This window comes from Gavia stellata, chromosome 5 (assembly GCF_030936135.1).
Source record: "Gavia stellata isolate bGavSte3 chromosome 5, bGavSte3.hap2, whole genome shotgun sequence".
In the NCBI taxonomy this organism is placed as follows: Eukaryota; Metazoa; Chordata; class Aves; order Gaviiformes; family Gaviidae; genus Gavia; species Gavia stellata.
In genome coordinates, this window is record NC_082598.1 from 29,658,002 (window position 1) to 29,670,240 (window position 12,239).

General features: G+C 52.6%; 3 protein-coding genes across 3 annotated transcripts in view; 2 read left to right on the forward strand and 1 right to left on the reverse strand.

Moving 5' to 3' along the window:
• The first annotated feature begins 2,525 nt into the window (after positions 1-2,525).
• Positions 2,526-4,754, forward strand: SLC10A4 (solute carrier family 10 member 4). Its single transcript, XM_059818147.1, has 3 exons — positions 2,526-2,926; positions 3,307-3,517; positions 4,239-4,754. The coding sequence occupies exons 1-3, from the start codon at positions 2,541-2,543 to the stop codon at positions 4,752-4,754; spliced, it is 1,113 nt and encodes a 370-aa protein (XP_059674130.1). The 5' UTR covers positions 2,526-2,540.
• Positions 4,755-5,388: 634 nt separating this feature from the next.
• Positions 5,389-6,816, forward strand: ZAR1 (zygote arrest 1). Its single transcript, XM_059818110.1, has 4 exons — positions 5,389-6,267; positions 6,344-6,436; positions 6,524-6,598; positions 6,673-6,816. Exons 1-4 carry the CDS (start codon positions 5,440-5,442, stop codon positions 6,814-6,816), a joined length of 1,140 nt encoding a protein of 379 aa, XP_059674093.1. The 5' UTR covers positions 5,389-5,439.
• A 3,077-nt stretch (positions 6,817-9,893) lies between these two features.
• Positions 9,894-12,239, reverse strand: part of FRYL (FRY like transcription coactivator) — a 161,541-nt gene continuing 159,195 nt past the window's right edge. The window contains exons 61-62 of the mRNA XM_059818101.1: positions 11,988-12,184; positions 9,894-11,617 (exon numbers count right to left, since the gene is read on the reverse strand). Coding sequence (XP_059674084.1) covers positions 11,359-11,617; positions 11,988-12,184 — 456 coding nt within the window. The 3' untranslated portion in view covers positions 9,894-11,358. The remainder of the gene's footprint in view (positions 11,618-11,987; positions 12,185-12,239) is intronic.

The window sequence follows — 12,239 nt, forward strand, 5'->3', positions numbered from 1 at the left end:
AGCATCACTCCAGACTCCAGACTGTACCTTAATGATGACATATTGTGAAAGCCTGCAGCAAGTTAAAGAGACAAAAACCATGCTCAGCGGCAGATACAACATTTTTTCGCTCTACATGCTGGATGTGAAAATATGCTGGGTGCCGCCCTCAGAGACGGGACCTGCTGGATGGACAATAAGTGAAGCACATCAGCTGGGGTCAGACTTGGCCTTCCCTGAAGTCAGCAGTACTGCTCTTGTTTAAACCAAGAGTTAAGTTTGAATTTCAGCTGATAAATTTTAAGAAAAGCCTCAAGAGGTCTTGATTTGTTACGACGCGTTCACAACATTTTCCCGTTAGAAACGCTGTAGGTCAGCGTCCCTTGAAACTGAAGTTTACGGTGACTGGGTGGGCTCTGAAACAGGACGCATCCGCTTCACTGTGTCTAGGTTTACTGTACTGCTCCTATAACTGCCTATATGATAACTTATACGTTATGACACAAAAATATCTTCCCACGACCAGCCCTGTTCCAGCGGGGAGTTTGGGGAGTGACACTCGGAGATAAAACAGGAGGCCTGGCCTGTGCCCTTCACACCTGCTCGATAAGCAGCTGCCTTGTGCTCTCCGCAGCTGACCCAGCCTGGGCCTGCCCACGATGATCCCTTCCTGGTCCCGCCGCAGGGAAACCGCATGGGCATTACTTACAAACCAGGGAGGGTATGATAAGGAAATGACCTGCATGTCGGGAAGCCAAATATTGGCTATATGAAGGGTGGGATACGATATGGCAGTGGTAAGACTTTAAGAAGCACAATAAATACACCGCAAGCACTTTTCTGCATACGCAGACCTGAAAAAAAAGTCCAGAGGATGCTCTTGACTCAGAAAGCCAACCAGACCCCATGCTCCCCTAGCCTAGCAGCACAGAGCCCAAAAATATGAATGAACTAAAGCAATCCGGATCCTATTTGGTTGTTCAGCTCTGATGACTCATCTTCCCTGTGCTCTCCTCAAGCTAATGACAAGGAAACAAACGCAGGCAGAACAATATTAAACTTGGCATAATTTTGGCAAAGTGGCCACGACCGGGACTTCGTCACTAGGTACTACTTGCACTTCTTGTGCTGCCTGTGCCCCAAGTAAGAATTAAAGGTTTCATAAGCAAATAGTCTGTTTTTTCTCGAGTCACCAATAATTTCTGCTCGAAACCTGGGGCAGCCTAAAATTTTACCCAAATAAATTTTTGAGAAGCTTCCTGTCCAATGGAGCTTAAGGCAAGCAGTTGGTCAGGGCAGCTCCTATGGGCTCTCTCCTTAAATTCAGTGCATCCTCCTTGAGCTGCGACCCGAGATGCTCCACACAGAGCAGAGCAGCAGGCTCAGGGTGGAAGCCACGGGGCAGCCCCTGGGGATGCTGCGCGCTGAGCTAGCTGCTCCCAGCCAGGAGTGGTGATGCGAGGCAGAGGCTGCGAACCCTCTAAATCCTCTGGGTTAAAGAAGAAAAGACGGTTACGCTCCTGAGCCACGGCCAGTAGTGGTGCCAACCACACAGAGTAAGAGTCACCAATGTCCATTCTGCGCTTGGAGGCTGCCCTCCTCCCTCGGGAGCTCCTGCCCTTGTGACCCCAGCCTGGCAGCCCATAATTAACATGAGAAAATTAAATGATTAGTACGAAATAGGGGAAGCGTAACTGTTTTAAGCACAGTTTTATGACTGACGACACTATAATCACTCTCGGATGTGATTTTTGGGTGATGGACAACATTTCTTACCCTGGTTTGAATACTCGTGCGCCTGCGAGCTTGTCTGCTTCCTCCACCTGCATTGACTGCCCTATAAAGGTACTGCCCCTCCTGACAAGCTTCTGGGACCCCACCAGCAGAAAGCGGTGCCTCCCCGAACTCCTGAAAGAGCTGTTCATGCTTCCTCACCCATTCCTGCAGCCTTCACGGCAGCCAGCAATTTGCCTGGAAGCGGAACGAGCTTGGCTGCCCCCCAGCAGAGGGGGACTGACGCTGCCCACCCACATCGGGCGACATTGCGACGCCGATGGCCTTTTTGGTGCTGACGCCGAAGTAAATCCCCCGATAGCACAGCTCCTCTGCTGGAACAGCCGGGCCCTGCCCCGGCCCTCGGGAGGACGCCGGCGGCTGTGCCCGCCGCAGCAGCGGGCTGCCGGGGGTTGCAGCGGGGAGGGGGGTCCGGACACGAGCCCCCGCCGCCGCCTGCGCTTCCCTCCGCCGGGGCCGGGCGGCGCTGGCGGCCGGGCGCTGCCCGCCGTCGAGGCGGCGGCGAGACGCCGCCCACGCCGGGGGTGGCCCCCCGTGGGTCCGGGGACGCGCGGGCGGCGCCCGCAGCAGACGGCCGGGGCGCAGCGGCGGACCGCGGCCGCGGCACATCGGCAGCGCCCCGCCCGGCTGAGGCGGGCCGGGATGCGGGCTCGGCCGGCCGCCGGGGCACGCCGCCTCCGCACCCTGCACTGACGCGGCCCCCCGCCGCCCGCTCCCTCCTCCGGGGCTCGGCGGGGAGCCGGCGGCTCCCGGGGGCCGCGCAGCCCATGGCCGGCTCCGCGCAGCCCCCGGCGGCGGCGGGGGGAGGCGGCCCCGACGGCGGGTCGCTGGTGGGGGGCGGCGAGGCTTTCGGGGACCGCTCCCTCAGCCAGGGCTTGAGCGTGCTGGTGGGGCTGGCGCTCTGCGTGACCATGCTGGGGCTGGGCTGCGCCGTGGAGCTGGGGCAGCTGGGCCAGCAGCTGCGGCGGCCCGTGGGGCTGCTGCTGGCGCTGCTGGGGCAGTTCGTGGCCATGCCGCTGCTGGCCTTCCTCCTCGCCCTCATCTTCGCCCTGGACGAGGTGGCGGCCGTGGCCGTGCTGCTGTGCGGCTGCTGCCCCGGGGGCAATCTCTCCAACCTCATGTCGGTGCTTGTCGACGGGGACATGAACCTCAGGTAGGCGCCCCGCTCCGCCTCACCTACAGCCGGCCGGGGGCTGCGGCGGCCCCGGGACGCGGGGCGGGGGGCTTTGCTGGGCACCTCCCGGCGCTGGGGCCGGGCCGGCCACGGCGCGGCTGGAAGCCCCCCCAGCGCTGCTCTCTTGCCTCTCCCGCGGCGGGCGGGTCTTACACGGCACCCCGACACACGCCTCCTGCCCCGTCCCTAAGAAGCCTGCCTGCCCGCGCCCCGGCCGGGGCGGGGAAGGGGGGGCTTTTGCCGTGAGAAGCGCCCCGGCCGGCTGCAGGGCCCCCTTCCCGCGGGGGCTGCGGCTTCCCGGGGCTGCCCCCCGGCCAGCCGGGCGGTGACGCGGTGTCTCTTTGGTTCCCCCGCCGCAGCATTATCATGACGGCCTCCTCCACGCTGCTGGCCCTCTTCCTGATGCCCCTCTGCCTCTGGGTCTACAGCCGCCACTGGATCAACACGGCCCTGGTGCAGCTGCTGCCCCTGGGGGCGGTGAGCCTGACGCTGGGCAGCACCCTGCTGCCCATCGGCCTCGGGGTGCTCATCCGCTACCGGCACCCCCGCGCCGCCGACCTTCTGGTTAAGGTAGGCACGGCCCCGCGACGGGGGGCGGCCGTGGGGGCTGCCCGAGGACGGGGCCGGGGGGGGGGGGTGTGCTCCGACGGCGGGTCCGTGGGGGCAGCTACGGGACCATCTGGGAAAGGGAACGAGATGTGGGGAAGCAGTAACCTTTCTGGTCCCTCCGAACCGATGGTGGCTTCACACAGGCATATTCCACCACTTAGGTGGAATATAAGGATGTACAGTCTTGACGTAGAACGGTGGGACAGGGATGGAAAGCGCGGGGAAGGGCAGGTCACCCCCCAGTGCAGGGGAAGGAGCGTGGTGCAGTGCTGCACGTGGGGGGCAGCCTGGGCCCTGGAGCAGAGGCATTCCCGGCATCCTGGTCTCTCCCCACTCCCACTACACCCAGGGCTAGCAAAACCAACCCGCAGGCATGGCGACGCTTCCATAAAACGCGCAAACAAATCAGCTTAATTACAAAAGGAAAAGCGAGGCACAAGCCCTGGCTCTCTAGTTTCACAGCCAGTCACCCCAAAGCAAAATGATGGAGAGCAACCTCAGCCCCTTCCTTTCCCAGGACATGATCAAACACCCCCAAAGTCCTGAGCCAGGAGCAAACCCAGGAAGGGCAGCGCAACCGCAGTTCGCAATTTAGACTCTACCAAGCCTCTACCTGCTATGATTATCCTTTCAAACTAATAACCCCCGTGTTGTTTATCAATGTCTGTTAATCTGTTGCCAGATTTCCCTGTGGTCCCTCTTGGTGACTCTGGTGATCCTGTTCATCCTGACTGGGACCATGCTAGGCCCAGATCTGATGGCACATATTCCTGCGTCTGTCTACGCCATTGCAGTGCTAATGCCTCTAGCGGGATATGCCTTGGGATATGGCTTAGCCACGCTCTTTAAAATGCCCCCACACTGCAGGAGAACAGTGTCTTTGGAAACAGGGTGCCAAAACGTCCAGCTCTGCACCGCCATCCTAAAACTCACCTTCCCTCCGGAGCTCATAGGGAGCATGTACATGTTTCCCTTGCTTTACGCGCTTTTTCAGTCGGCAGAAGCGGGACTCTTTGTGCTGGTATACAAGATGTGTGGGAGAGACAGCTACAAACAAGATACGCTCGGTGAAGAAGAAGACACAGATATTTCCTACAAGAAACTGAAGGAAGAGGAGGTGGCCGATACTTCCTACGGCACAGTGACCACAGGGGAGCACAACTCCATTCAGATGGAGCCGACACAGACGGCGCTTTAGGCGAGATAAGGAGGCAACACCCGGGGACGTGTGTTGTGTGTTGTGCTTTGTGCTTGCAACCAGGCTGGGGCTGCCCGGCCTCCACCATTTCTCCAGCCGCTTCCATTGTACAAGGTGATGTAAGTTTGTTACCGTGATAGTTGTATTTCCTCAAAAATACTTACGAAAAAAACTTAAAAAACAAAGGAAAAAGTATCACTGTGATGCAAATAACCATACGTCTTCAGGCAAGGAGGCTCCAGCCCACCTGAGTGCAGCAGGAATGGGTACGAGGAAGGAGACCAGCGTTTTGCAGCGGCGAAGCCAACGCGATGCTGTGCCAGTGCCAGTTGCCAGAACGGGCAAACCACCTTGCGCGCATGTATCTCCGTGCCTCCCACCCGCTGTAAAAGCATTGTGCTCGTTGTTCTCACCACAAATACATGGCGAAGCTGAACCAAACCCGTGTTCCCCCTTGATTAATCCCGCGGGGGCAATTAACCCCTGACTGACCAGGGGAGCTGTGCTGGGGGGTGGTGGGGGACGCCCTCCCCGAGGCCCCGCACCAGGCGGGGATGGGAAGGGGCCGCGAAGGCCGGCGCCCGTCGGGGGCGGGGGGAAGCCCGGCCCCGGCCCCGGCCCCGGTCCCGCCCCGCCCCGGGGGTATTTAAGGCCGCCCCCCGGCGGCTGCCCCGGGGCCGGTGCGATGGCTGAGGAGGCGATGGAGAGCTACCTGTATGCCGCCTACCACCCCTACTCCTACCGCTACCCGCCGCCCAAGGGCAAAGGCGGGGCGGCGGGCGGCTGGCGGCCGCGGGGCGGTGGCTACTTCTCGGGCTACGGGGAGGCGGCGGCGGCCGCCGAGTACTTCGACAACTACCAGCGGGCACAGCTGAAGGCCATCCTCTCCCAGGTCAACCCCAACCTGACGCCGCGGCTCCGCAAGGCCAACACCAAGGAGGTGGGCGTCCAGGTCAACCCGCGGCAGGACGCCTCCGTGCAGTGCTCCCTCGGGCCCCGCACGCTGCTGCGCCGCCGCCCCGGCCCCCCCGCTGGGCCGCGGCCCCGCGAGCCGGAGCAGGAGCAGGGCAGCCCCGCCACCACCAGCACCCGCGCCGTGCGCTTCCCCCGCACCATCGCCGTCTACTCGCCCATGGCGTCCCGCAGACTCACCGCCTTCCTGGAGGAGCCGGAGCCGCAGCCGGAGCGGCGGCCGCAGCAGGAGGGGGCGGCGGCCGTCGAGGAGGAGCCGGCCGCGCTGCGGGAGCAGCGGGAGGCGGAGGCGGCCGCCGTGCGGGCGAGCTGGGAGAAGCCCCCCGAGGCCGGCGCCGAGCCGCTGGGGCAGCGCCCGGCCGAGCCGCTGGGGCAGCGCCCGGCCGCCACCCCGGAGCCGCCGGCGGCGGGGCCGGAGGAGAGCCGGGAGGAGAGCCGGGAGGAGGAGGCGGCGGCGGCGGCAGCAGCAGCGCGGGCAGAGCCGCCAGCTGCCCCCCAGAAGCGGGAGCCGGCGGCGGGCAAGACCCGCCTGCGCTTCCAGGTGAGGGGCGGCCAGGGGGGAGCAGAGCGGGGCCCGGCAGGCGCCTGCCCCGTCGAGTAACGGTTGTCCCCGGCAGTTCCTGGAGCAGAAGTACGGCTACTACCACTGCAAGGACTGCAACATCCGCTGGGAGAGCGCATACGTCTGGTGCGTCCAGGGCACCAACAAGGTAGGGTGGGCTCGGATCATCCCGGCCCGGCGCGCCCCCAGCCCCGCTCGCCGCCCCCCCCCCCGCTCACCCCGGCCTCCCCCCCAGGTCTATTTCCGGCAGTTCTGCCGGACCTGCCAGAAGTCCTACAACCCGTACCGCGTGGAGGACATCACCTGCCAGGTAAGGGACCCCCGGCCCGGCCCGGCCCGGCCCGGCCTCGGCCCGCGCCCGCCGACCGCCGCCTTCTCCCCCAGAGCTGCAAGCAGACGAGGTGCACCTGCCCCGTGAAGATGCGCCACGTGGATCCCAAGAGGCCCCACCGCCAGGACCTCTGTGGGAGGTGCAAAGGGAAACGCCTCTCCTGCGATAGCACATTCAGTTTCAAATACATCATCTGAGTGGGATGGGGGGTTTTGTTTTTGTTTAGGGCTCTTCTAGAAAACTGCGAGTAGAGCAGATTTTTTTGTTGTTATTGTTTGAAGGTACTTAGTGAAGTAGCTAGGAAAGCATGCAAATAAAAGTATTGCAAAGCACGCTCAAATGATCGGGTGGGTTTGTGCCCGGCTCAGAGGGTGCATGTTGCAACTTCTGTAACTTGCATAAGGGGAGAGCCCGCAAATACTCTTTTGTAAATCAGTGATGGTCTTGGCAGCAACTGACTCAGGACCTGGTAGAATCTCAGGTGGGAAAGGATGTTTGTTACTGCTCCTACCCTTGAACTAATCAAAATTTGAAGTTAACATCAAATTGACATCTACAGTAGGTGTAGAGCGTCATTCATGAACAAAACTAATAGTATTCACTTGGTGTGCACACTTCTATTCCATGTAGAAAATCTCCTGCACCTGCTCTTCATCACTAGAAAATGACTGAGAAATGCTATGTAAAAACTAGGTCACTTCTGCTGGTACAGCTGGTCTGCATTTAGCTAAGCTGGTGTTCTTGTCTTGTAGACTAAAGCCAAAGAAAGCTCGAGGTTGATGTATCTTCAGGGACAGTTCTCACAAACTGCTGGGGAAGGGAGTCACTCATGTTATGGTCTCTTGGTAAATGAGTTGCCCATCTTCACTTTCACAAGGTGATCAAGAGAAGTGATACTTCAAAGGCTTGAAGTAAGATACTGCATCTGCCTGGCCTCCTCTTGTACCTGCAGGTGATGTGATGCACAAAGAGCTGTGCACTTAGTGACTTACACTTGAAGAGTTTCATCTAGTTATGGTTTACCTGTCAGCCGTTGGGGAAGGATCAAACTCCCACACCCTTCTGGGATTGGGTTTGCAACTAGGAATTGTACTTCTAGTGTTGGGTGGTAGTGGTAGAACCAGCGTGGTTACTCACAGATGATGCTGTCCAAGGCCTATTGGTGCTGTCAGTGGTAATGGCCTCTGTAGGGACACCACACTTTGGCAAAGTGATACAAGCTGACTCCGAGACTACAGCATCACCATCTGAGCAGGTTCACAAGCTATAAAACCTCCACCCCACTAGTCCACCCTGTAGCCAAGAATAAACTTAGAGGAAAACATACATTTTTGAGAACGCCAGTCTGTTAACTTTGAAACTGAGCATAATAATGCACAAAGCCTTTTGCAGAACTCTTGAGGTAGCTTCTAGTTGGAAAGACTGATTTATCTTGGCTATAACAAACTTATCTACACCTGTACCCAGCTTGAGACCACTCTATTAAAGACTAGAGGGGAACCAGTCTGAGCCCATGCTGTATAAGAGCTTCAGTGCCAGGTGGTCTTGCATGTCTAAACAGAAGCTAGTGTATGGCAGGGTAGGCGAACATTGTTCTTTGTATCAACAGATGCCCATTTAGAGGGGCAGTGAGTGTTAATTCTGTAGGCTTAACTCATCTTGCTGTAGATTCCTGCTTTATTTTAACATGCCCCTTGAACTTGCTGCAGTAACTAAGGCTTAATGCCTCAGCACCAATTTACTGCCAAGTAATTTTATTTTGCTCCATTCATTATTATAGCAGCATGAAGCATTCCGGGAACAAGTAGACCTGCCAACCCCAGAATGAAGTACTGTTTTATTTCATGCTTCCACCTCAAGCATTTTTTTCCCCTGTATCACAGTAAAAAGAAATATCCCTTGCTTTACCAGCTCACTCAAAGACTTTCACAGGAAGTTCCATCCTTACTCTGTTCAACTTGAAAAGTACAACTGCAGCTGAGAAGTTTTCTGTTGTAGATGAGTGTGCCTTGTGCTCACCTGTAGTTACACTAATGAGCAGAGGGAAGCCTCCAGCTTGAGGAGGAACAGTCCGGGCTGTCAGTGCAGCCATGTGCCTGGTCTGCCTCAGCTTGCAGCTGCAACTGTGATCTGGGATGTCTTTATTTATGAGTGTATTTCCCTCTAAAGATGTTCTTCAACTATCTTTTTCCTGTTTGCCTTCCCTATTCTAATGGCTGTAGTCTGGTCCCAATGGATGCAGTGTGGGAGACTGACTGTGCACCTTGGTAATGAGTTTGAGAACTTAAGCTCTCTGCCTTGTCAGTATGAAGTCATATGGCGACTTACAGCAGTATGAGCAGTTGAGTGCTTCCTATTTACACAGATGTCCTCAGAAGCATTGCTTTGAGGATTACTTGCTGTGAATATGGTGACTCTTACACAGTTATCAGTAATAGCCCAAAGTGAAATTTAGTCCAGCTTAGGGCTGTCATCCCCACTAACTACAGTAAAAGCAGCAGTTGCTTCTGTTTGATAAGGTGTAGAACAGGCCTGGCTGATCTGAACTGTATGGCATATTTCAACAGCAAACAAGCAGTTGATGAAGGCTCCCATTGGCAGGTAGCAGCAAAGAGCCAGCCCTGCTTTCATCAGCTACTACAAGGTTTTGAGGTGTGGGGGGCCATGGGCAGCGATACTAAACAAGCTTTCCTTCATCCTGTAGCATTCCTCAGTTCTGTAGGAGCTCTACATGTCATTTCTCTTACATAAGTATTCAGTGCTTTTACTGCTCTATGCCAAAGCACAGTTCTGTATCCTTTTCCATTTTACTGCTCTGTCACTTCCTTGACAGCATACACTGTGTATCTGTTTAGCTAAAGTATTTAAACTCTAGCTTGTAAAAATACACAAAATGACAGATACAATGTCTTTTATTTTTACAAAAAAAGCTGGTAAAAGATGATGTAAATAAAAGTGTAATGCGCCACTAAATAAAACTACTTATCCCCAGTAAATACTTATTAAATAATTAAGAACACCACCTACAGAACCACAAAACCATCAAAATAATTCAATTTTATCAGGGACAGAGGAAAAAATACAGTGATTATGGATGTGCCTTGACCAGTTACAGAGCTTGTTAGGATAACATAACTACTGTCAGCAGTCCAACAGTGTGCACAGTGCCTTCAGTTAATGCATTTCAGCATAATTACATTTCTAGTGGGGTCCATTTCCCCCAAAAAGGCAGAGCTAAGAATTTCAATTCTACATTCTAAACTCTGGAATTAGAGCCCATTAAAAAAAAAAAAAAAAAAATCACAGTGGGTGAAATACGTATATAAAAATACTGGGTGTTCCTTTTCCTTTGAAATCACAGGAATCATGGGACTACTTTTTTTTTTTTTTTTTTTTTTTTTTTTTTTTACAAAATCTATTGGTTTCAACAGAATCCAGTTTGGTTTATGCTACAGACTTTGACACTGAACTATGAGTATATTGCCTGTTTTGCATGTTTTGGTAGTCAGTCTTTTTTTTCTATATATTCCCGATTCCTTAGGCTTAAATTGAGTCATGAAGATGCATGTACGTGCATTCAAACTCTTAGAACCCTGCAGACTACTCAGACTGCAAGTAATGTATGTGACTACCAATAGAGAGAACCCCCCCTTCCCCTCATAGCTTTATACACCTACTGTCTTAACAGTGCATTGCACAAATTTACAAGAAAAATACTGGTTTTGCACTATACAGATTCTAGAATATATACAGAATAAAATAAGTTAACTTCTAATGAGAATTGCTGATGGGCAGCATATATCTTTAATATACATTTTAAAGTCTCTGCAGGCAGCTACTTTTTGGTTAGTTGTTATCAATATTTGTAACATAAGCACTGATCAGAGAACTGAGCAGCATTCCAATAAAGTTAACAGATATATTATTTCTTTTAGAAACACTGGGAAATCCCAGTTTAAAATATTATTAAATGTCCTAACATTTACACACTATGAGGATTAGATCTAATAAAATAAATTTTCTTCAAAAATAATCTTGCAGCTCTTTTAAGCATGCTCTGAGACCTTATTTAACAATCATCCATACCTTCAAAAAACAACTGTCACATAGCCATACATTCTAACTCACACACATCATTTCCTTGTTACAGACAACAAAAGTAAATAAAACATTGAGAAGTCAATGGTTTTTGCAGTCATAAGTCATTCTACTCATGTTTGACCACACATTCTTCATGACATTGCAAAGTGTCTCATTAGGTATTAGTTGATGATTATAACTACTACTGCTGGAAAGCCAGGAAGCCTTGCAGGTCTTCAGCCAAAATAAATCATCCTTGATTTTAGCCTCATCCCACCTGCGATATTGATTCAACCTTTAGAGGCTGTTACTGCAAACACCATTTATAGTTCTGTTACAACAGAAAATAATGCATATGTATGCATTACATTTAAGCCCTTTTCCTTTCATGTAGTTTTTATACATAAATTTAATAAAAAAATACTACTGCCACACAGCTACTGTGTAGAAAGAGCAGTCAAGTCAGATGTTCACTTCAATTTTCAGATTTTTACTTTTGATGAAACAGTTTCTTGCTGTGATGAAACTGTGTTGGTTGTCAGGATTGCTGGAGGGGTTTTTTTGTTTGTTTGTTGTTGTTTTTTTTTTTTTTTAAATGAAAGGTGCTCAATAATAGTCTGAAGCGTCTTCATGATCAGTTCTTTTCTAACGACAACTGTTCAGAATCCAGCATGCGCAAGATTTATTCCGGGTTTGATTTTCCCTAGAAGCTGATAGGATTGCACCATGCGTAGAGACTCTCGAATTTCTAGATTAAGTTCCATCAGCTTTGAGCTGGCCTCAGACATATCTTGGTTGGAGCCTACTACTGCGAAGCTACCAGTTTGACCAAGCGTCTGATGACGGAAATATATGTGCAGCAATGTTTGAACTGGGTCATCTTCAGAACTGCCAAAGATGTCGTGGGGCCAAATAGATCTGTAAACACACAATTTGGATTTAAACATTAAAAAAAATAAATTTAAGTGTTTAAATATTCTTGTTCTTTAAACAGACATTTGAACAGAAGACACGCAAATGCAAGAGAAATGTTTTTTCTGTAGAGTCCTTATAGTTAACTATCATTTTCTCAGAGATAAATTCTGAAGAACAAGTACTACCAGAATTGCTTTTTTTTAAATTGCAAAATGCATACGAACAAGCTGTAATGAGACAACAGTGCTTGTCCTTTTCAATAAGGACATCTAGCAAGAGCTGGAAAAATCCTGGAATAGTGCCTATCCCTATCTTTAAATTAAAAAGGCCCATTAGCACACTCAGGCCTGAAAGCAATCTTTGTAACGCTTACCTGAAAGCCTTGACCTGTGCTACAGCTGACACAAACTCCTTGTTTCTCAGGGTTTCAATGAGAGAGTGAATAGCCGTTTCTGTGCTAGCTTGGGAAGCCTCTGCAATTTCAGTTTCTTCGATGCCACTGTCGGATGCAGCCTCAGCCTCTTTCAGACAGCTCTCCAAAAGAGCGAGTTCTTCAGACATGTTTATGACCTAAAACACATGTAGAAGTGAGCTTTTCTAGTTTAAATGTATTTTCACCCAAATT

Bases quoted from the DNA above. Each gene is read 5' to 3' on its own strand.
- SLC10A4 (XM_059818147.1), top strand. From the start codon at position 2,541: ATGGCCGGCTCCGCGCAGCCCCCGGCGGCGGCGGGGGGAGGCGGCCCC. The intron at 2,927-3,306 runs GTAGGCGCCCCG...CCCCCGCCGCAG, and splicing joins GACGGGGACATGAACCTCAG to CATTATCATGACGGCCTCCT. The intron at 3,518-4,238 runs GTAGGCACGGCC...ATCTGTTGCCAG, and splicing joins CCGCCGACCTTCTGGTTAAG to ATTTCCCTGTGGTCCCTCTT.
- ZAR1 (XM_059818110.1), top strand. From the start codon at position 5,440: ATGGCTGAGGAGGCGATGGAGAGCTACCTGTATGCCGCCTACCACCCC. The intron at 6,437-6,523 runs GTAGGGTGGGCT...CCTCCCCCCCAG, and splicing joins GCGTCCAGGGCACCAACAAG to GTCTATTTCCGGCAGTTCTG. The intron at 6,599-6,672 runs GTAAGGGACCCC...CTTCTCCCCCAG, and splicing joins TGGAGGACATCACCTGCCAG to AGCTGCAAGCAGACGAGGTG.